The 24,428-nt window shown below is 41.1% G+C and overlaps 1 protein-coding gene across 4 annotated transcripts in view; it reads left to right on the top strand.

Moving 5' to 3' along the window:
- The window catches only part of AIG1 (androgen induced 1), a 119,611-nt gene that overhangs the window by 25,209 nt on the left and 69,974 nt on the right, over positions 1 to 24,428 (top strand). For all 4 annotated transcript variants that reach the window (XM_048489423.1, XM_048489432.1, XM_048489442.1 and 1 more), the window contains one exon: positions 17,646 to 17,801. In XM_048489423.1, coding sequence (XP_048345380.1) covers positions 17,646 to 17,801 — 156 coding nt within the window. The remainder of the gene's footprint in view (positions 1 to 17,645; positions 17,802 to 24,428) is intronic.

Raw genomic sequence — 24,428 nt, 5'->3', positions numbered from 1 at the left:
AGGGCTCACCCACCTGGTGCCAGCCAGCCTAAAAGTTTAAGCAGAAGAGCTAAGTAGATGGGGCAAGAGCTTATTAGATGGAACTGAAAAAAATATAAACCAAATCTAATATAGTCCGGATAGGTGGCTGGGGCCACTGCCAAATTGGCTGCCCCAGCACTGGGCCCTAGTAAGCAGGCATCAGTATATAAAACATCCAGCTCTCTCACAGCTGATGTAATTGTCCTGAGAAGTGTCATGATAGTGGAAGGCTAAAAGAAGCAGTACAGAAGCTCAGAGGACTACTGAAGAAGGAAGGTTAATGTATGAGTAGGTCTTTTCTTTGTCTTTCCAGAATCCTACGCACCCCAAGAATAGGGCTCTAAGCGATAAGGATTGGGAATCCATAATATAATGTACAGAGGAGTCATATGCAGCAACATTCCACATTATGGTATATGATTTCATTCCTATGGTGGGCTGTTTGGGGCACTACACATTTGCTAATTTAATTCTTTAGGAAAACCAGTAAGAAAGTAGTGGTGTTGGTAGTTGCCCTGCTGTGGTTAAATGAATGTTTAAATAATTTTTATAGCATCTCATCCTTAGTACACAAATGAGTAATGTCAAGAGAATCCAAGCAAATCCTTACCTTTTGTAAACTATATAAAGAATTAATCAAAGACTTAGAGCTATCAAAAGCAAAATCTAAAAGTGCTTGTTTGTCTATTGGACAATAACAATGTCTTCAGATAAGTTTAAAGGAAATATGTTGCTGGAAATGGTATTAAAAATTACTGGCTTAATTAGTGGTAAACAATCACAGTAGTTTTTAGAAGTTTAATTGTGTTGATTCATCATAGTCCCATGTGTGCAAAAATTTGGGGAATTCTGGGATAAGCCTACGGTCCCCAAGCCTAACTCATAAATACAAGAATTGAAAAATTTATTCTTTGTTTTCCCCCAGCTTCTAAAATTGCTTTGATGTTAAATTTCAGACATCAAAGTGACAGCTATATTCCTGGTTTCTTTGTTTTTTTACTCTGGGTAAAAGAATTTCCCATTTTGTATTCTATTTGTTTTCCACCTTGTGATAGGCAGTCTATATAATCACATTAAGGATATTTATGTGGTAGTGGATGAGCCTGTCTGTAGAAATCCAGCAGGCAAGAAGCACAAAAAGTAATTAAGAACATAAGAACATAAGAACTAGCCTGCTGGATCAGACCAGAGTCCATCTAGTCCAGCATTCTGCTACTCGCAGTGGCCCACCAGGTGCCTTTGAGAGCCTTAATGCATGGGAGGTAAGTGCAATGGCCTTCTGCTAAGCAATTTTGGAGCAAATCAAGTGCTAATGCATTTGTAATCTGAGGACTAAGTAGACTGGTGATTGGCAGCTATAGATCGACTCTCTCATCCATAAAATCTGTCCAAGCCCCTTTTAAAACTATCTATAGATTAGTGGTATCACCACCTCACTGTGGTGGTATATTCCTAACACACCAATCACCACGCTAGCGTGAAGAAGTGTTCTCCTTTTATTAGTCCTGATTCCCCCCCCCAGCATTTCTGGGTAATGAATGCCCCTGGTTCTAGTATCAGGAGAAAGATAGTAAATTTTTCTCTGTACCACACATTTTTCTACCCACATGCATAATGTTACATAGACTTCAATCCTATATCCCCCCTCAGACGTCTCCTCTCCAAACTAAAGAGTCCCAAACGCTGCAGCCTCTCCTCATAAGGAAGGTGCTCCAATCCTTCAATCATCCACTGCTGTCCTTCTCTGTACCCTTTCTATCTCCCACTCGCGGCTTATCCCTTTGAGATGTGGTGACTCAGGAACTGAACACACAGTACTCCAAGTCTTGATTAGCAAGCGGCTGACTATATGGCAAGGGCATATGATAATCCCTTAGAAGCTCATTACTAACCTCTTTCCTAATTATCCCCAGTAATGGAGCTCTGCCTTTTCACAGCTACAGTGTAATGAGTTGGCATTCCCATGAAACTGCAGACTGAATGAGATTTATAAATAGGCCAGCATCAGAGGATAGACACTCATATATGGTTGTCCCTATGGAAGCCAATGAAGTGAAGAAGACAGCAGTAAATGGTTATCATCCCTGAGTGAAATGCAAGGTGGAATGGGGGAGAGCCAACACTACTTGGTACGAGATCATTGCATTATTGATTTTATTCATTCAAAGTGCTACTGGCCTTTAATTCATGCAAAGTGTCACTGCCATTCACCAGGAACTCATCCACACAGTGCTGCACATATTTTTCAAGCACTTCTGTCTCTAGCCCAAATCTATAAAGGTAAAAGAGTGGGTAATTCCATCTTCAAGGGACTACTCCATCGAAGAGAAAGCCCTTTACTTTCTCTCTGGCCCTGACAAAATAGTTCAAGCATTTGATCTTAATTCACCTTTGTTTGGGTCCTGTAGTGTTCCTACTAGCTGTAAAGCATTTAGGAAAATAAGAGAAATGAAGAAGGATTGAGATCTGTTAATTGCTTTAGGTGACTGAATGTGCAACTACATTGAAGTGGCAATTCAAAAAAATGTCTCAGCCTCCATTTCAACCATTGAGATCTATTCACACAAAATGAAAGCAAAAAAATCTACTGGAGCAGGAGCCATTACCTGAAGGAATGGAAGCACCTGCTCCCCACCCCAAGTTTTTTTTTTTTTGCCAAATTAGAGCTGGATAACACATAATCTACTATTCCCCACTTGGCTCTTTAACTGCTGGGTGCACAGTGTATCCTCAGCCCTTAATGTTATATAATTTCACTGGTTTGATATGAATTTGACAGTGCTTGATCCTTAACTCACTCCTGCCTTCCTTCTTGTCTGTACCTGAACACAATACATCGCAAGGCACTATGTGGAAATTCTATGTGTTGGATCTACACTTTCACCCATGTACCTGAAGACAACATCACAAGCTCTATAAGAAATTGACAACGTTCATCTTATCTTCCCTGCTTCTTATCTCTGCCTCAATGTTACATCAGTAGTTCGATACAAGAAAAAAATTAGAAATTCATTTCAAAAATGGAGGGGGACAAGGGAGAGGGAGAGGCAAAAATAATGAGAGGGGAACTCTAGTGACTGGCATAAAAGGTATGAACAAAGGCAGGCATTTGGTGGATAGAGTTGCAAAGAAGACTATCTTATTATAATCAGTAGTGCCTGAAGGGAATCTAATTTTTGTAAATGGGCTGAGCCAAAACACTTCTCTTGTAAACTCTGCTTCTAGGAAAATAAATGGAGGAAAAAATGAAGGAGGTTACCTTGTAGAACCAAACGGAGGGAAAAGCATGTAGAATTCAAATAAAAAAGCTTGGCAGTTGGTGGTAAGATCTGTTGTAAACAACTCATGAAGAAAAGTCCATGGTCTGATGAATGTTTCTGGGTCTTGAAGTCATTGTTTTGTGGCTTGATAATTATGAACATTGAATGTTTAAAAATCCTTAATTCTAAGATGTGCCACAGGGCCCTTCAGGATCCCCCACTATTTACTTCTGTGGGGTTAATCCTTTTCATCCCAAAATATTTCTGCAATAAAAATTCCCTTCTCCTTGTGTACTGTATCTGCCCTTCTCCCTCCAGGATAAAGAGTAGCTCCGCTTGTTACCCAAATTGTTCTGGTCTGTTCCCTTTTAGTTTGGAGAATTAATATGGAACAAACATTGCACTATGAAAGGTGTAACTGGGACACAGAGGTCTTTCCCCTTAGAAATCCACACAAACAAAAATTTAGGAGAAGGTTTTATAATTTTATCAAAGAATCAAAAATAATAAAAATACACACACACAATTCAGCAATGTACACACACTCACACATACAAAGAGAGAGTATTTGAAGGAACCTAGGATGCAGAGAGGACTGAATGATAGTTTGGGGATAACAGTGATTGTAGAGGAAAGGGTGATATCGCACCACCCAGGGAGAAGGGTCCAGCTGGAAGTGAAAGAAAAGTGCCAGTGCTGCTCTCAGGGAAAGGATGCTGACAAGCACCAGTGTACATTTGAACTGGGAACAAAAGGTCAGACTAGATGCAAGGAAATGAATGGGTGGTACCAATGTAGCTGTCTGAGTTATAGGAAAAGTTAGCACTCTGGCAATGATAACATGGGATGCTTTCCCAAAAGAAAGAAAGAACTTTCCCAAAAGAAAGTTCCAAGTGAGGGTGAGCAAGAACTGACATAATAAAGGAACTCTGGAAGGTTGGATGGTTCTCTGAGGCTGTTTCTTCATGGATGTGTTGCACCTTAGGGAAGGTAAAATACACCATCCCCTAAGGCTGATTGTCGTGTAGAAATGCCATTACTGCAGTAAAGAATTTGTCATGCCCCCCCTCCAGAGTAGAGCAAAAACGGTTGCTATCCAAACCTCACCTAATGAGCTGTAGTCTTTAGGTTTTGAAAAGTGCATCTTCCACCCCAATGCTGAAACTGAAGTCATAATTGTGGCAGGAAGTGCCGACATCCCTGCTGGCACCACTTTTTTTTCCTTGCTCTACCCCTCTCTCTGCCACTATCACGGCTAGGAAGCTAGGGAGGACATTCCTCCTGGCCTCTGGTCCCTGGAGGCTGCTGTCATGGCTAGAACCCCTGGCCTCTCTACAGTGGTGACAGCTGAGAGGAGGTAAGAACAGGAAAAAAGCAGCGAGCCACGTGCGAATGCAGCCTCGCAGGCCACTGGGACACCTGGGCTGTTTGCAGAGTGGAGTGGGGTGCATCGACTGCAACTCTGTCAGTGCAGCCCCCATTGGCCTCACCCAGGCAAAAGGGCCTCCGAGTAGTCCCAGCCAGGAGAGGTTCAAGGGGTTGCCCTAGCCTGTTGGCTTAAGAAAGAGAACTAGTGAGCTGGATTGAGTCAGAGTGTGGAGTATTTGCATGTCATTTATGGGATCAAGGACAGGTGTGCCTACTGTTTTTATCCAGATCCGGGCTGCTGAGCCTTTAGGGAAGGCCTTGTTTGCTGGTAGATGTACTTGACTGAGAGGGGGAAAGTATGTTCAGGCGTACCAGTTAGTACCGAAGTCCAGGAATTAAGATGGCATCCATCTTAGTCTTAACTAACTGTCTATGATACCAAGAGATGGCTGGTAGGGCATTTTAGAAACTGGTTCCCCAGTCTTGCTATGATCCTGTATGGCAAGACACTATAAATGGGGAAAAAACGTGAGAAACAATTTTTTAAAAGTTGTTGCATATTGAAGGTTATTTACAATAACACCCTTAATAGTCTGATCCTTTGCAAAAATTCAATTTGTTCAGGCCTATCTTTGGGTACTGCTGGGCTGTTTAAGTAACAGGCTTCTGAAAATGATCCATTCATTAACAAAAGTGCCAATGTGGAAATCTCGTGTGAAGTTACCCTCCGTTTCACTACTCCTAACAAGTCAAAAACGGCTTCGTGAAGTCTCTCTCATTTACAAACTCAGCTCTCTCCCTTTCTGTTGTTTTATTTTAGAATTGCCAGTAGACTGGTTAGGTGTTTCATTGCTCAGTGTTTTATGGAGACTTTATTCTGTCAGGAGTGCTTTAATTATGTGTTCCTGCATTGCAGGGGGTTGGACTTGATGGCCCTTGGGGTCTCTTCCAACTCTATGAGTCTGTGATTCTATTCACAGTATTATCCTGGGGATGGTGCAATCTGTCCTTTCTCTCTTCTGTGTGTTTTTGCCAGGAAACAATGCCTATGTTGTTCTTTTGACTCACTTATATTACTTCTGTTTTGCTATTATATCTTTACATAGATGAGACTTGCTTAAAATTTTATGATACCCTATTGAATAAACAGCATACACATTATTCTGCAACAACATTTTTGCAACAAAATAAGGTGGTAGAAACAACTTAGGAAATTGAAAGTGGAGGCCATGTGGGATTCTAAAATAACAATTCCTGTTCAGTAGCCATTCTGTATTTTTAAGGAAACAAGAATCTAAAATCATTTGAAGAGCCTAGCAGGTAGCATGCTGCTTTATCTCAAGGATGTGGAATCTATGGAAATTGTTATATATACTGAAATCCCTTATGTATATTGAAAGCAGTAGAGCATGGAACCTCCATACCTCAGAGGAGTGGCAATGTTCAAGGAAGAGGTAGATATTAAGGCACATGTAGGGGACAGATGCTAGAGGACAGTGCTGTAGAGACTTCAGAGTCCTGGAAAGCAGCAATCTTTTTTCAGCCTACAGGTAACTTAATTAGTCATGTCAGAATGGGTAAAAACTCTAGTTATTTTCAATAATATGTCCCTCTGCTATCAGTATGACAGCCATTCCAGATGGACTGAGTCACCATTAAGTATTCAAAGTTGTTGATCTATGTTTCTCTCTCTCTCTCTTTCTGGTATATGTATGCTTACTTATTTGTATGTTATCTCTGTAGCTATGACTATACCCTGTGCAGATAGGCAACTACAGTTATGATATAGGGACCCCAGGAACCTCACTCACAGTTTTTATAAAAACATTGGCTCATTCCGCACATGCAGAATAATGCGCTTTCAAACTGCTTTCAGTGCTCTTTGAAGCTGTGCGGAATGGCAAAATCCACTTGCATACAGTTGTGAAAGTGGTTTGAAAACGCATTATTTTGCATGTGCGGAAGGGGCCATAGTTTCTTAAAACTTGGGGCCACAGTTGCTTGTCCCCCAGCAGGCGGTAGCTGGAGATCCTACAATTACAACTTATCTCCAAGCAATAGGGATCAGTTCACCTGGAGAAAAGGGCCACTTTTGAAGGTGGACTCTATATCACCATATAACACATTGCTCCCTTCCCTCCCCAAACCCTGCCCCAATATACATAAGGGATTTCAGTATATATAACAGGTTTTACCCCCAAATCTCCAAATATTTCCAAACCAGGAGATGTCAACCTTACCCACTCAGCCTTGTATTCTGCAGTCACTTTAAGGTGAAATAATGATAGGGAACCAAAATTTTACCATAGAGTTTCTGGCATTTCATAGAGAAGCTAACATATGTGCCTTGCTCTTAGACCCTGCTGGCTGCTAGAGAAGATAGGCCAGTGTGAAGGAAGAGGTGATAGGAAATCAAAGTGGGTATGAGAAGTGGGTATGAGAAGGTGAGCCAAAGTTCGGAGAGATGTAAAATATAAAAATGTGATATATAAATGTGGGGAGCTGACACCTCAATCGTATACCTAGCAGAGTAGAACAGAAGAAACAGATTCTCAGTTACTTTTTATGTGTAAGTTTACTAACTATAAGGAAGTGTTACATGGAGATAAAATAAGACATTCTTTCTTTCCTGTTACTTATCTACATTACTATACATTTGGTTACATCTTGCTAACCATGTGCTGTCTGCACATAGAAGTGAAACACATGGCTTCACTTCTCTCACATGTCTTTATCCTTCTCAAACAAAGAAACTGAGTTAACTTTATATCTTCTGATGTACGTGCTCACTAACATGTAAGCAACGGCTATCTGACTGACCAATAGCTAATCATTAGATCAGGTCATAAACAGTGACTTCAGCACCTTGTTTACATAAAAACAGTTAACCCTTTCATGACTGAGTTGTGACAGGCACTTGTAAAATCCCAACAGGAGGGCAGAGGGGAAAAAGCCAAAGCGGATGAGTGGGAGGGGGGTAAATTACAGCATGGCTGGTGGGGAAAGCAAGGTGGAGGCAGTGATAAGCAGGAGAAGCTAGAAACAGCAATGGGTGGGAGAAACCAAAGGCAGTGGTGAGGAGGAAAGGAATGGGACTTCTCTTCCCCTGTGAGTTCCCATGTGGATTCTCCTTTTGTAAAAGATATTCTTTACTTTAAAAAAACTTTTAAAGTTTTTTTTAAAATTAAATATTGGTTTAATGTGATGATTGTTTTTTAAAAAGGGGGGCAATTTGAGAAATTATTATGGCACAGTGGATGTTGTTCTTTCATGCTGAAAGTTAATTTGGGGTGAGCTTTCTCTTAGGTGGAATAGACCACAAGTAATTTTTGTGTCTCCTTTTGTACCATGACATTTTCCTTGCTTGCCAAGCTATCTGGAAGCACTTGTAGGCACCCAACAGAGACATCTGCTTAGGTAGAGTCTGAAGGTTACTTTTGGAATTACAATAGAAAGTAGGCTGATGACCTTTCTTTACAGCTATGAGTAAAGGAGCTGGCTTTTTGTTTCCTTCTAATTTTAGGACCCAGTTGTGTGTATGTTCATATTAGGATTGATCCTACAGAGGATTTCTGCTGATAGAATTTTTGCCAGGTTCTTCTATCTTCTGCAGACCTCCAACTCCCCCAATATACTGTTGCTAGGAACCTCCTTTCCCCAGGAGCAGCATTGCACAAGGATTTTGTGCTGCAGCAGGAAGGGGTAGGAGGAAAACAGTTAGTTCTCTACTGAAGGAAACCCTTCCATCTCCAGAGGTCCTTGGTGGCATCCAAGCCATTATTAACATTATTTGTACAAGGTATTATTACCAATAATAGAATGCCATCATTCTGCATGGTGCTTTCCAGAGTACAAGGTGATGTACATGTCTGTGCCCTGGGGAACTTACCATCAAAAATGTCCATTGGGGAAACAATGAAGGTAAAAAAGAGAGGAGATGGAGATGAAGGTGGAGATGGAGATGAATGGGAAAAAAATATGTGCTCGTAGTTCCAGTTACTGAAGGTTCAGCATGATTTCAATAGCAAATGGGGGAAAGGTTGTGCCAAAGACTACATAGAAAATATGGGTTTTGAAATGGAATGTGAGAAATATGGTTGCAGTAGTCAAGGCATAAATGTATCATGAATGTATCACAATTTTGTGGTTTTTCAAAAAAATATGCCTTGACTACTGCAACCATATTATAGTTTCTTTTGAACTATAAGCATATTTTTATTTTAAGCATATTTATAAAATCATAAATTATATTATTTGGCATATTTATATTTAAGAGTACTAATGTCTCAGCCTTCACTGAGAAAATACCAAATACACCTGATACTATATTGCACAATACTGTATCCTGGACTTAACACATATGGCCTAGTCTTTGACATCTAAGGTGATATCCCCACTGCCGAATAATCCCGGGATACTCATCCAGAATATCCAGGTTTCGTGAAGAGCTCCCCACATCTGAACTGCCAAATCAGATTCATCGCAGTTCTGGCGCTCCCCGCCCTTATCCTGTGTGAAAGAGGATACTGAACTAGATGGACCACTGGTCTGATCTAGCAGGGCTCTTCTTACGTTCTTATGCTTGGTTGGGGCAGGTGAGGTGATACTGGGTGACTGAATTGGTTGCTACAGAATTTCTTCCTTTTCCTCAGGTTCAGTTGCAATTCAGGCTCCAAGCTGCTTGAGCCTATCAATCAAAACAATGATAAGAGACCCCCTCTACTTCCTCTTATTTCACTTACAAAATTCTGTCTTTCAAGGGTGGCAAAACTACAAATTTTCTATAAGTATTGGATCAAGACAAATAAGATCGCATCAGATTTGAAATCGAAAAGGAGATGCTCATTTGTTTTTTAAAAAATGTTCCTGGTCAGCAAAACACATAGATAGCACATCCTTTTCCTTTTTTTTCTCAAATGACCAGTCCCATACATTTCCATCAACATTAGCCTCAGCTAACGTGCACAATTAATGTATAATATTATACATTACTTTCTTTGGGTGAGAATAACAAATTGGTAACCAGAGGCAACTGAGAAGGGAAATGACTCTCAAATTCCCTCAGTGAATGCCTTCAGCTGGTATAGATGTGTAAACACCAAGCTCCTCTGTCAAAACCACTTAGTCACTGATGACTTATTGAAACTTGTTAAGTCTGAATACTGTTGTTCGCTGGATGTCTGTCTAAATTTTACAAGCATAGATAATGGAAATACATTCCATTCATTACTGGTTTGATCCCAAGGACAGCAGTCCAGTCAAAAGCTTTCATTGGCCGATTAGTCTGACCTAAAATGTACTTGACTGAATCACATTTACTGTGATAAGATTAATAACATGTTCACATGTCTTGGGACGAGACAATAAATATTAGAAGTGAAGAGAGGGGACAGGAAAAGTTGTAAGATATTATCTGAAGAAATAAATCATGTGCTGATTGCTTTGAAGAGAGAAAACAGATTCATGGATCTGGCATGCTTGAAAGGTGAAGGTTTTGTGACCTGGTTTGTTCTCCAGCAATTTATTTTCCCCAGTGATAGATCTAAATGCTTTCTGTTCTCATTTCCAGCTGCTGTCTGTTTTAGTAGATAGTATAACCAGTCCATTCAAGACTGCCTTAGTGAAGTAATGGATATCATTGCTGGCTATTTATGATATCTGTGATATCTGAGAATCTGGGATGGGTCACTGGCTGATAACACACAATGTGCTTGCTGCATGATGGGGGCAGATGTCCGTCATTGCAAGATTCTTGTACAGACCTGTTTCCTCAAGCCACACTGTCACTTTCCAGTCTCTGTGGCAAGCGAGACAACTTTTAACATGACTTTTAATTTGCTTCACGAAGCAGGGAGATTTGCCAGTGAGCGCAGCTTTGCCCCAGAGATCTTCCCTCCTCCCACAGCCAGCCTTCTTTCTCCCTTGCACCATTTTGCACACCTTCCCCCTCATCCCCCTTCCATGTAGTCAACTGCTTCAAGCAACAGGAAAGAAGCTCACTCACACAACTCTGGCCTTTAATTCTCTTGATATTTTGAGATATTGATATAAAGAGAGCTTGGAAATAACAAACCTCTCCTCTGGCAGCAGCAGCACCAGCAGCAGGAAGTGTTGTGGGGAAGGGAGGGGGAGAGCATATCTGTTCTAGGACAGTTCCCTTCTTTAGCAACCTCTTTCATTGGAGGTGGGAGGAGGACTACTTTTGAAACAGTAAAATCGACATAAGTGCAACTTAAAGGGCTAAGCCAGCAGTCTTGACCAGGTATAATGAGATCTGTGCCTTTAAGAATCACTTGATAAGTGGAGTTAAGAAAACCAGACCTGGAGAGCTCTTTGCAGAAAAACTAATTCTAATTGTTTTACGCATCAATATTTATAAATCTAAAAATGTACAGTCCTGCTGCAACCTTCATTAACAAAGCCTAGAATATCAGTGATGATCTGTATTCATTCACAAGCCTTTATTGGCATAAAATAAACATACAAAATCAGCATACAAAATTTGCCCATTATTGCTCACAATTATAGACACTGGTACTAAAATACTAAATACTCAAAATATATACATGGTCCCCTAACTATAGGGACATTCCTTCAGCTAGTTAACTCAATTTAAACGCCATCGGATACTGACAGAAGCTAGCAAAATTACTGCTGGCTATATGTGGTCATAATAATATAGACATTGGTTGGTATTCATCTAGACTTACGCCTATTATTGTTAGTAGAAATTTGCTACATTCCTCACACACTGTGGGATCCATGTTGTTCAAAAGCATAGGGTATCTTAAGAGAAATTCTCAGTTAGGATTGTTATACAGAAAATGGGATATGCAATTGTATTATTCTGATTTTGCAAACCTTACACAATGAAAGAGAGTATGATCGAAAGGTTCCACTCTGACCCATATTAGTATGGACATAGCCTCCTCTGTTTATCAATTTGTTGATACATCTGCCATAGATAAGCATAGAAGGCATTAGATTGAATCTGGCCAGTGTTAAAGCCTTCTTAATTTAGGGTTGGTGATCCACTGTAAATAATTGGCCATGTGTCCTGTCTTGAACGGAATAAGCAGGGTCAGGGGGGTAATGACGAATGCCTCTGGTGGAACTTCAGCCAGGGTACTTGGGCGTGGTGTGAATTTTGTCTGAGCGGTAACGCAACAATCTTTTAAACAACAAATGGTTTACTTTTCTTTACAATTCACACTTTTAAAACATCAACATTTAACGCTAGCAATCTGGTATCCCGGCTTCAGGGCGGTATTCAAGGACTTTCTGATAGGCCTGAATTTGATGGATGGGTTAAGTCCAAATCTTCGCAAGCTGGCTGGCTCCTGAAGACCTTAAGGCTTGATGAACAGGTTGCAACATGATGAAGGGTCTCCGTGAGAACTTCCACCCATTACAAATTATTGAAAAGAAACCCTTAACAAGGTGTTAAGGGCTTATAGAAACTCAAGGTCCCAGTCCAGCCTTGTTCTTCTGCAAAAGAGCCTTCAGCCTCTGCTGCCCGAAGTCTCCCACCCCTTACTGGGTCAACCCATTCTGGGCTAACCCATTCTGGGCATGGGGCCACATTCTCCCCACTAAATTCTGGCTCAACCTTACAGTAACTTCCCTTGGTGGAAGGTAAATCCTTTTAAACTCATTGTACCAAATTGATTTCCTGTGAGATTCCTGTACTTGGAGGGAACTACATTTGGTGTGATCTGACGCAGAACATTGTCTTTCCCTTGACAAGGATTTAACTGTTCCAAACTTAGCTGCGCTGGAAGTTTGCAAACTTTCCAGCAAATGCCAAGTGATTCAGCCAATTAGTTTGCATGGTGAAGGGATGGGGTTACAACTGGAATCCTCCTTCATAACTGCCAAACAGAATCATGTGTCTCCAAATTCACATAGCAACATCTCTTGAACTTACATCAAATAACAAACAGTTATATGGGGATCAAAACCCCAACTTAAGCTGCATACAATTTCCATTGCAAGTAATTTATATTTGTAATCCACTTCCAAGCCCCTACTTGGTTGGGCTTCATTTGTAACTCCTAGCCGGTTCCGTGGGGCAGTAATTTGAAATGAGTTGCAACAAATACCTAAACAACAAGTGGTTTACTTTTTTCTTTACAATTAACACTTTTAAAACATCAACATTTAACGCTATAATTCAAGGTCCTGTCAGGTTGCATTTCAAGACCCTTCATTTACAGTCTACTGATATTGCCAAGTCCAAATCTTCTTTGCAAGTTGGTTGGCTCCTGAAGACTCAAGGGCTTGATGAACAGGTTGCAACACATGACAGAAGGTCTCCAGGAGAATCCCCTACCCATTATAACCATTAAAAGAAACCTTAACAAGGTTAAGGGCTTATAGAAACTGGTCCGAAGTCTGGTAGCCTTGTTCTTCTGCAAAAGAGCTCTTTCAGCCCTCTCTGCTGTCTGAAGTCTCCACCTCTTTACTGGGTCAACCCATTCTGGGCCAACTCCATTCTGCTGGGGGTTACATCAGCAGCCGTTATCATATCCCGATACCTTGTTCTAATAGCTTAGTTTTCTGCCAGCTATATTTGATAGGGAAAGAGGGACTAACGTACTCTAATGAAAAGCCAAGAGTGCTTGATTTTTCCCTCAACTAGTTCTGTTTCACCTAGAATTTGCATAGTCGGAAGCATACATGAGGTGTAAATAAACTGGAGTGATCCCGGCACAGTGGATAATGAGCCAGTATCTGACAGTTCTCAGCCAGGCCATCGTGGCATATGATATTTGCCCTCGAAGTTCCCAAACATAGGCTGCATATGAAGCACAATTTGGTAAGCCCATGAATTTTGTGGGAAGAAACGGACTGGGCTGTGTTTATATTTTTGTTTATAGCCCGATCCAAATAGGGTGCTCCATAGAGGAGCTTCGAGGAGCCGATTTAGCATTGAACACCTTCAATGCGGATGGTATATACTCGCGGGCTCCACAGTGAAAAAGAAACGCTTGAATTCATAGGGCACTTAAGGGTTAGCTGCAGCGAAAAGAATTTCCTCATGTACCGCCCAATTAAGGCTGCTAGTAAGAGTTATGCCCAACATTTGAACTGGTTAACTTGTTCTATGGGTCTGCTATTGATGGTCCAAGGGGAAGATTAGGTCTTCTAGCTTAAGACCATTATTTTGGTTTTCATAGTTAATTACCAGTCTCGCTCCTCTTACATTCAGTACAGCAATTTAAGAGACGAAAGGAGACCAACTTTTAGTGTGGAGAAGAACGTCGCCAGCATACAAAAAAAAACGCTGGCAATGGTTTAGTGCTTAGTTTGGGAACATGCCATGATGATCTGTAGCATGAGATGTATCTTTGTTTAATATTACTGGTTTATGTCAAGGAGATTTCAGGGGATATAAATGTAACTGGACGAATAGGCTATTTCGCTTATGCAGCTATTCATTTTATCTGGCCATGGCACATTTCATTACAGTTCATAAGACTGAAAGAGAGTAACTTCCCATGTATCTACATATTGACTTTCTTAAACTACAGGCTAGGAAGTGAGAAAATGGCCAGACATTCATGATAAACGCACATGCAGCTGCCTTACTGGATCAGACCATTTGACCATCACAGTTACTATGTGTAGTCAGATCAGAAGTGGTACTCCAGTTGGAGGTCTTTTACCTGGAGATGCTGGGGTTAAACTTGAAAACTTTCGCATGTCATGCACATGTTCTACCACGGAGCCGTGAAGCTCCTCTGCCTCGTATGTGGCAAAGATTCCCATAAACTGAGAGTCAGAGATGTCTATTTGAAACTTTATCTAGTGCTATAAAGTCATTCATCTCTTGATGTTTTCCACCCAATTTCCTATATGAACTAAAATATAAAGGAATAGTAAATCTCAGTTTGTAGGTGCTGTTATCATTATTCCCACCCCCTTGTTAGCCTTGGTAGAGCAGAACAGCTGGTGGAGGTAGGCTCCATGGGCGTAATGCCCATTGGGCAAGGTGGGCAGCTGCCCAGGGCATCACCTTGTGGGGGGCATCGAAATGCAGGGTTCATTTTTGGGTATTTTTAGTGGTTTTCTATTGTTGGGCACCCCCCAAGTTTGGTGCAACTTTGGACCCTCAAAAGGGTAGCCCCATCTCCTTAGCAAAGAATGGGGGATGGGGCACCCCCTTTGAGGGTCCATAACTTTGGACCCCCTAACCAAACTGCACCAAACTTGGGGGGGTCCCATAAGGACAGTTTCCAGATGATGCCCTGAAATTTTGGTACCGATACATCCAAAAATGCACCCCCTGCAGGAACATCCCAGAAATTTGCCCAAGAATCTTTGTTCTGCATTGAGTTTTCTGTATTGCTGTCAATGGGGGTTGCAGTCTGGGGGGGACATTTTTGAAGGCACAGTCTCAAAACCTTCAGGGTCTCATCAGGAGACTTCCCTGATGATACTCCCCAGGTTTGGTGCAGTTTGGTTCAGGGGGGCCAAAGTTATGGACCCTCAAAACTGTAGCCCCCAGCTCCTATTAGCTCCAATTGGAAACAATGGGAGATGGGTCACCCCCTTTGGGAGTCCATAACTTTGGACTCCCTGAACCAAACCTCACCAAACTTGGGGAGTAGCATAAGGACAGTCTCCTGATGATATGCTGAAATTGTGGTGCTGATATGTCTAAAAATGCACCCCCTGCAGGCACCAATGTTCTGGTGCAAAAAAAATTTGGTCATGGTGGAGTGGCTGCCCATGGGGGGTGGGGGCATCCAACTCAGGTTTTGCCCAGGGCTACAGTTTGCCTCATTACGCCCCTGGTAGGCTCAGTTTCTGATTGGTTAGGTACAACTTAATTCCAGGGTAGAGCGATTCTGAGGGCCTCCTGCAATGCTGCAGTTGGCCACAGCATATCTGTGGCACTGCTAGTTCTCTCCCTGAAAGTTTTGGTTAGGCAGTGGCTGGTAGGAAAAAGAGTGGCACAGTTACCAGAAGTGTACTACAATTTCATTCCACAGTCTCAATAGTTCTGTAGCTGGTTGTAATTGTTAATCATTTAAAGCAAGGCCTAAATAGTTTTATAATCCTTGAGATATTCTTTTAAAAAAACTTTCATCTTGCATGTTCACATCTGACAACCTTCTGTATTTGTTCTTGTGGCAAGGCTTTATTGTGATCCACATTGCAGTACCTTAACTTTTGAAGTTCAATTGATTAGGCACTGCAAGACAGAAACTGGAATTTAAGCACGTCATTCAAAAGAGAATCTATTGAAAGGCCTTGCATTGCTTCTGCCTCGGTGCGGAAGAAATTATTTGGCTTGCTAGAATGGATTTATTGGATTTTTCATAAATAACACATGGGGAAATTAGACATGCCTGGTTTATGTAGATTCATTTCAACAGAATTCACTTAGTTCTAGAAAATATAGGCAGCCTCCTACACTTTGTATAGACACTTGTCCTGATGAGGGGGAAAGTCAAATGAGAAAATCAAAGATTACTGATGGTTTGTATTATTAGCATCTTTTATCAAGCAGCAAGTTACCAAATGGCTATAATGTTTTAATATCCTAGATCCTCTCTGAAAAGTAAAGAGATTATTTTTAGGAAGTTATTACCCTATCCTCAGCCATAACTTTTAAAGTAAAGTAGTCACTTTGAAACCCTGAAGCACTGTATCAAATTCATTGGCTCTTTCTCCATTTTAATTTGATTAAATTAAATTACATCTTATTTTAATTTGGCTGTCACAATATACTTTGTTTTATGATCTCAGATGAGGTATGTATTATAATCAATTTGAGCAGCAGTTTTTGAGTAGCTGCACTTTTCTTGAAATGAGAGTTCCAGAGATAGTGGCTGGAAACTAATTGTAGGCCAACTATGATCCTTTTTCATTTAAGGTATTTTGGAATGAGACTTGTCAAGCTAAACCAATAGTGACAGGACTTGGGAGCCCAGTGCAGAGCGTAGTAGTGGCAAAGCAGATGGATAGCTCACAAGCAGCCCACTTCTGAATGAGGGAATCAGGTCAGGAGCCAGAAGCAACAGGCAAAAAAAGAGTGATAGGGCTTTATGGACTAAAGTCTTGGAGCTTTGGGGGGCATTCGATCCAACTCCATTAATAATAGGGATGCCAGTCTCCAGATGGGACTTGGTGATCCTCTGGAATTAGAGTTCATCTCCAGACCACAGAGATCAGTTTCCCTAGGAAAATGGAAGAGTGGACTCTATGGCATTATATGCCATTAAGGTCCCAGCCTTCCACAGGCTGAATCCCAAAATACCTGGGAGTTTCCCAACCTGAATCTGGCAACCTCACCTCCCACTCCCCAACTGATGGCCAAGGGAGATGAGGCAACTTTAGTCCATAAAGCCCTATCACTCTTTTTACCTATTGCTGCAAACTCTGGCCTGGTTCCTCATTCAGAGTGAACTGCTTGTGAACTATCCATCTGCTTTGCCACCTGCATGCTGCTAGACCACAAGTCCTGTCACTATTGGTTTAGCTTGACAAGTCTCATTCCAAAATTAGCAAAGTAGCTGTGTTCCACTTCTATCCTGATTCTCTTCAAGTCCCAGTTTACATTTTCCCCTCAACTGCTCTTGCACCAAGCTCCAAATTTCTGTGACAGTTTCATTCCACTCTAGAGGGTCTTCTGGAGCAAACATCCTTCTGATGGTATCTTCTGTTTACTGTCACATGCTCCTCCCTCATAGCTTCCTTCTTGCACAGCATCCCACATGGTGCAATTCCCCACAGTGCACAAAGATATCCTCTGACATTTTTATTTTTATTTTAGAAAGTCTAATCATAGAACCAATAATATTTGGTTTGTTTACAGTATAGATAGCCCATTCAGACATGATTTGTGGGCCTCTGTTTCACATGGTAATTATATATATATATATATATATACTGTACAAGTCCAAATGGAAACATAATGCAGCGTTGTGGATTTAATTTACACACTGTTGTGTTCAAGGTATATCTATATATATTTTTCCAATACAGGTTGTTCAAGCAGTCTTTTTTGGGATCTGCGTATTGACTGACCTTTCCAGCCTTCTGACCAAAGGAAATGACAGCCAAGAACAAGAAAGACAACTAAAAAAACTCATTTCCCTACGTGACTGGATGATGGCTGTTTTAGCTTTCCCTATTGGAGTTGTAAGTAACATTCAAAGTAATTAATGTCCTTCCAGTTTGGCTTGGATAACCATGGCATTGTTCTCAGTCTCTAAAAATATTTATTGGACTTAACAAAATGGGCGGAATGGTCATATTAAAAAGGAACACTCCTACTTTTTCACATGTCCTGGAAGGATATGTCATTTCCTTGCTACATTTGTAAGTAATTTATATCTTTCAGGAATTCACAAAAAAATTATGTTATGTGGCAGGGCAGCCTCAACCCAATGGAAATTTCCAAATAGCAAGCTGGTTCATTGAAAAATAATCCTCAGAGTGAGTCTGGATGAAGGAGATGCTCGTTCAGCTTTGCTAAGCCAGGAGACGCTCCAAAACATTTCCCAGTTCATGTTCAGTCCCATGAAATGTTTTAAAAGCAGAGAGTCAGTTCCCAGCCTACTGAGCTCCCACTGGAGTCTAGGAAATATATCTGCACTTCTATGGCAGGATAGGTTGAGGAGAATCTCTCAGTTGCACTCAGATCAAAGAAGAAGAAGAAGAAAAGGAGGAGGAGGAAGAAGAAAAAGATGTAGTGGTGGTGGTGGTGCTAGTGGTAGTGGTGTGTGGATTTATACTCCACCTTTCTATCCTGTAAGCTATATACAAACTCCTTCCCTTTCTCACCCCACAACAGACACTCTTGTGAGGTAGGTGGGGCTGAGAGATTCTGAGAGAACTGTGATTAGCTTACGGTCACCCAACCAGCTTCATGTGGAGGAGCAGGAAAACAAATCCAGTTCACCCAGATAAGAGTCCACCTGATCTTAACCAATATACCATGTTAATAAGCAGGATGACAGGGGTTGTTTCCCCTTCCTCTTTTTTTGAATTTAAGCAGCCATTTCCTGTCGTGGATGGCCCAGGAAAGCCTGATCTTGTCACATCTCAGAAGCTAAGCAGGATCAGTCCTGGCTAGTACTTGTATGGGAGACTACCAAAGAATACCAGGGTCACTATACAGAGGAAGGCAATGGCAGACCACCTCTGTTAGTCTTGCTTTCTAGGAGTGCCAAATGTAAGTTGCTGGCCATTGTATAATACTGCCTTCAAGACACCTCATTCTGTATAGGTCCTCTTGACTGACTGTACAAAATGCAAAATGCTTCCTGCTGTATAACTCTGTTTGCTTCCTAGGGATACCAAAGGTGCTTTCCCCCCACCTCTGTAATTCTGATTCTCTTATGTGGATGTCAAAGGACTACCTCAGCTTGCTCTGCTACCTGAGAATCCTCAACAAGCTAAAACGGTTTCAGTACCAAGACTGAAGCCACACAGATAGTTGTTAATATAATAAGTTTAATTCAGAAAAATCCACAGGGTAGATCATACTAAGAACCTTTCCAAGCTTGGTGTTAATTTAGTAGGGTTGTCAACCTCAGGGTGGCCTATAGATCTAATTACAATTTATCTCCAGATTACGCAGATCAGTTCCTTCTGGAGGAAATGACTGCCTTTGGAGGGTGGACTTTATTACATTACACTATGCCGTCCCTCCCTTCCCACCACCAAATTTCCAGGAATTTCCCAGTGCAGAGGTGGAAACTCTAGGGGTTGAAATATATTTTTCCAACTACAGTTTCATAATTGCCTCCTTTAAAATACCATCAATCATGAAAAGAAACATTTATGAAGACCTGGACTAAACTGGACAGCCTTCCCTGGTTTGCAAGAAATAGCCAAAGTTGTTAATATAATAAGCCATGTGAGCAATTGCACTTTTCTAAGAACATCCTCGAGTTTCTTCAGCTAAAAAGAGTTGTACTGTATAGCACACCACAGACACAGTGGTGATGGCAGACACAGTGGTGATGGAAAAGTAGGATTTCTTCATCACCATATCAAACACAATAAAGGTTTTTAAATGAACTATAATCTATACTGGATTGTAGCTGTTCCAAGTTTTCCAACATATGTTTAGGAAGCAATTTTTCAACAAACAATACTTCTTGGAATTCTTAATAATGGAGGTGAGGAGAAGCCAAGGAAGGAAGGAAGGAAGGAAGGAAGGAAGGAAGGAAGGAAGGAAGGAAGGAAGGAAGGAAGGAAGGAAGGAAGGAAGGAAGGAAGGAAGGAAGGAAGGAAGGAAGGAAGGAAGGAAGGAAGGAAGGAAGGAAGGAAGGGAAGGGTTGAAGAAGGGAAGGGAAGGAAGGAAGGAAGGAAGGAAGGAAGGAAGGAAGGAAGGAAGGAAGGAAGGAAGGAAGGAAGGAAGGAAGGAAGGAAGGGGCAGGCAGGCAGGCAGGCAGGCAGGCAGGCAGGCAGGCAGGCAGGCAGGCAGGCAGGCAGGCAGGCAGGCAACAAAGTAAGTTAGCTGAGCATATATATAAGAATAACAAAAAGTTATCTAGTTCGCAGAAAGCAAACTAAATCTCCTAGTCACATACTCCTTTTGTAGAAATCTACTAAAAGGTTTTGGCATATATTTTACTTTACAGTTTTTGTTAAGGAAAAACATTTCATTCACCTTAGTGCTTGTAGAGAACTTGCGTTGTTTGCACACAAAGTTCCCCTTGGTCTAAACATCAGCCTCAGCATAGAAATGAGTATTAATATTTTAACTGACACTGGCAAGAGTGCTCAAAATAAGCATTTCCAGAGGTATGTCTTTGCTGCCTACAATACTCATTTCTACAGGGTAATGAAGAGGGAATCACAAAGAAAAATAAACAGATCTGAATAAATTGTTTATTATAATGCTGATTAAAATTAAAGTATCAATGGCTCAAAAGAAGACACTTGCCCTAAACATGCAAATTAATGTTATTCAAGTTCATTAATATTTCCATGACATTTTTATTGTTTTTATATAAACTTACAAAAATTACAATCCAGAAATCTAATGAGAAATCCATAAAAGTTTCCTATGTTATATAAACCAGCTCTTCTTGTAGTCCTTCTTTTCTTGAAATTCATGTGATAGTCACAGTTGCAAGAGCAAGTGAGGCTTAAGAATGTATTCACTTTTTCTCTGTGCTGTTTGGGCTAAGAACTTTGAAGAATATAAACACACCATCTGTCCTGTTTTTATTCTCAGACCCAACACTATACTAGCTGTCCAATCTGGGGGCAGGGACAGCTTTGAGGAGTGGCACGGCCTTGCACTAAAACGTTTGCCCCCTCTTCCGGCAAAAAGGGCACTTCCGCCAACATAGGCAGCAAACACACTGGTGTCTGGCTGCCCCTCAGCAGCAAAACTCAGAAGTTGGAGTCACTGTAAGTGGTGGGGAGGGGACGGGGACTGGGACATTCCCAGGGTTGGTGTTGATGTTGGTCTGCTTCCACCTGGGCTTTAGAGCCCTATGGAGGGCTTTTGGGTGGGCAGGGTTTTCTTTTGTTTAAGCTGCTTCCCCATGCCACCTGAAAAACCTCTGTAAGCAGCAGGGAGGGGCAGCAGTGGTGCTGTCCCTGGCTTCCTCTGGCTTTGGATGGGGCTGTAAGTTCAGCACTTTTTACAAATTCCATAGGAAAACTTTTTTATTCCAGAAATCACTGAAAATACTCCAACACTGAGCCAAGATTTTGGTGCATGATTCCTCTTATTACAATCCCATTTTCCCCCCTCCCCACATAACTTAACCAAAGTAAAAACAAAAACATTCACAAGAACTATCATGAGTTCCCAGAATTATTTTTAATTTTCTGCTCTGACTTAAGCATACAGATTTTTTTAAAAAAGGTTCTTAGCCCAAACAGCAAGGAGACACAATGAATACTTCCTAAGTCACATTTGTTCGTTCAACTTCAGTTATCATATCAATTTCAAGACAAAACAGAAACACCGAATAGTCAACATACCTTAGGGAAATATAAACAGACAGGAGACTAGTGAAGTGCTTTGGTACGGAATCCTCTTTCCCTAATTTTTCCCTACCTCTTGCTTTTCCTCCTTACATCCCACTAGCAGTGTCTAAAGCCTCTCCTCTTTCCTTCTGTTCCTTCCTTCTTTCTTCCCACTCCCCTACCTACCTTTTGCTGGTTTTCCTTTTCACAGCTCTTCCAACCAGTCATTCATTCACTCACTCACCTTTTTCTTTACTCCTCCCCTGTCATCAGGTTAGCATTTTTCCATTTTTCACCTCTTTGGCTCCTTCCCCTCAAACATTATCTTTCCGTTCTCCTTTTACCATTTTTAAGTGGCTGCTTTGGAAGGGAGTCTCCATAGCATTATACCCTGATGAGTTCTTCCCCCTCCCCAATTCCCTCCCTCCCCAGGCCCCTTCCCCAAAATCTCCAGGTATATCTCCACCCAGAGCCAGCAACCCTACACAGACTGTACCAACAAAATAAAACAGGAGTTCAGTGGAACCTTAAAGATTAACAAAATTTATTCCAGTATAGACTGTCAAGAGTCAGAGCTCACTTCAGCTGCTTCCTTATGAGGATGGGAAAGGCAGCTATATCAGCAGGCAACTGAAACAGTACATTCTCTGTGGACCTGAGACAGTGCTAAGAAAGGTTGGAAGACTCAGCCATTTAATGCAGCCCACAAATTATGCGGACAGTGGGAGAAAGAGAAAGTGCACCAACTGCTTAATTCCAGAGTGACAGAACTCAGAGCCTTCCTGCAATCCGCTTCTTTCTTTTCCTCCTTCCTCAACTGTTATGTTGAATAAAGCAAGAATCTTGCTCTTAAAGTGGAGGGCAACACGTTACTCCAAGAAGATAGGTTCAGAGGGCAGCCACGTCGATCTGCTTTAGAACAGCTTAAGTTGCCAGGTTCTTCCTGGGGACCAGCAGGAGCTTCACGGATGCCGGGTTGAGAGCGGTGATCCGTGCACCCAGTGCGATGACATCACTGGCATTGCAGCAGGAGATACTGCAGCACAGGAGTACCTCAGATTATGAGCTTTTGCATCTGATAAAGAGACACACAGAAGCTCATTCCCTGAAATATCTCCAAAATCTTGTTGGCCTTTAAGGTGCTGTTGGATTCAAATCTAGCTATATTACTTCTGTAGTAAAAACAATTAAAGTACAATTATTTACCATCACAATTTCAGTTCTGGTAGGATATGTCATGACCACCAACAAGTAAAAAAACAGAATAAGGAAGCAGATTTTGACCAGCATTGAAATGCACATTATTCATTCAAAGAGCTTCTGTTAATTTTTATGTTCATACTAAGTCAATACACAGGCTTGATGAAAGCCTTAATTAATTGGACATTTTCAATTAAGATTGTGGTTAAGGACATGTAAATGGCACGATACAGTTGTTCTTTTCACTCGTTTGTCATGCCATTAATCTGTCTTCATTTTGTGGTATTGTTACCCAAACTCTTTCTTCTCTCCCCTATTGAGTTAGTAGTCATTTCCTGATGTTAACTCTTAATACGAAGACAGCTTGTCATGTTGCTTTCTGGACCAGAAGGGGGAAATTGAAAGATTTCTTTACCATAGCAGGAAAAAAAATGTGTCATGGGTATTATTCATAATGTTGCCCGTGCTGCTACAAAGCTGGATGATAAGACGAGTCAGCCCATCCAAATAATACCAAAGGCACCATTTGCCTTTGTGCAGTGTAATCAAGGAAGGCCCCACTTGTGAAACTGAGGCTGTGTCCACACAAGTCACCTGAAATGTTTTTAAAATGTTTTAGATCCCCACCTCCAAAATACAATTTTTTTCACACTGTCAAAATGATTCCTGGTCGCTATTTTCTGTTTTTCCCCAGTGCAGTGATAAATCAGTGCTTCAATATTTTCAGTCTCCTGCTGTGATTCCCTGAATCTTCTGCTGTCAATACTGTGAAGACTAAACCCCCCAAAATCACAACAACACTCTGAAATACTCCAAAAACAGGCAAGGGGGAACAAGAGAGTGAGCTCAGAAAATGGCACTGAGGAGGAAGTTCAGGAAAAGAAGGAGCCAGGAGCACAACAGATCATTCATTTTCAAAATATTTTAGACTGAAGAATTGTTTTAAAAGGTGATTCATTTAAAACGTTTCCAAGCTAGAAATAAAACAATTGGGAGAAAAAAACAATGCCAAACTCAATATAGGTAATGTTTTATTTCCTGTCTCAAATTGTTTTAAACTGTGCAGAAAGGGTCTGAGTACACTAATGTGTTTTTTTCTCATTCACAGGAGAGGCTGAAATTCATATTTTATTTTTAATGATTTCACAATAATCTCCCAACCACATACATTATGCATATTCACAAAGAAACTTTTTCACAAGTTTCTGTGAGCAGTTGGGCATGATTATGCATTCCTTTATCACATGAAGAAGTCTTTTGTTGCATGTAGAGCCCCTTACTATTTCTTCCAAAGAAAGCCAAAGATTCTTATTAATGCCATTATTGAAAACAGGATCATGAAACACATATTCTGTTTTACTCTGGCAGGTGTTTTCCAGGTCCAGCAACTGAGTAACTAGCAGTGCAGTCCTAAATGGAATTACTTCTTCCTGTCAGAGAACTTAGAAGAGTGTAAATCTGTTTAGGATAGCATTGCTAAACTATCATGGAGAATTTTATGACTTCCTGATGTGTTCCTCAGTTAGGTTTTCAGAGGAACAGCATAGCAGATTGACAGCTTCTGTTTCTCTATTAAGGAACTTCCTTTTACTAATGCACCAGCAAAGTTATAATGCAGAATCCAATCTG

This window comes from Sphaerodactylus townsendi, linkage group LG01, assembly GCF_021028975.2.
Source record: "Sphaerodactylus townsendi isolate TG3544 linkage group LG01, MPM_Stown_v2.3, whole genome shotgun sequence".
Lineage (NCBI taxonomy): Eukaryota > Metazoa > Chordata > Lepidosauria > Squamata > Sphaerodactylidae > Sphaerodactylus > Sphaerodactylus townsendi.
Note: the sequence above shows the minus strand (reverse complement) of the source record. Positions and strands in the feature narration are given on the sequence as shown.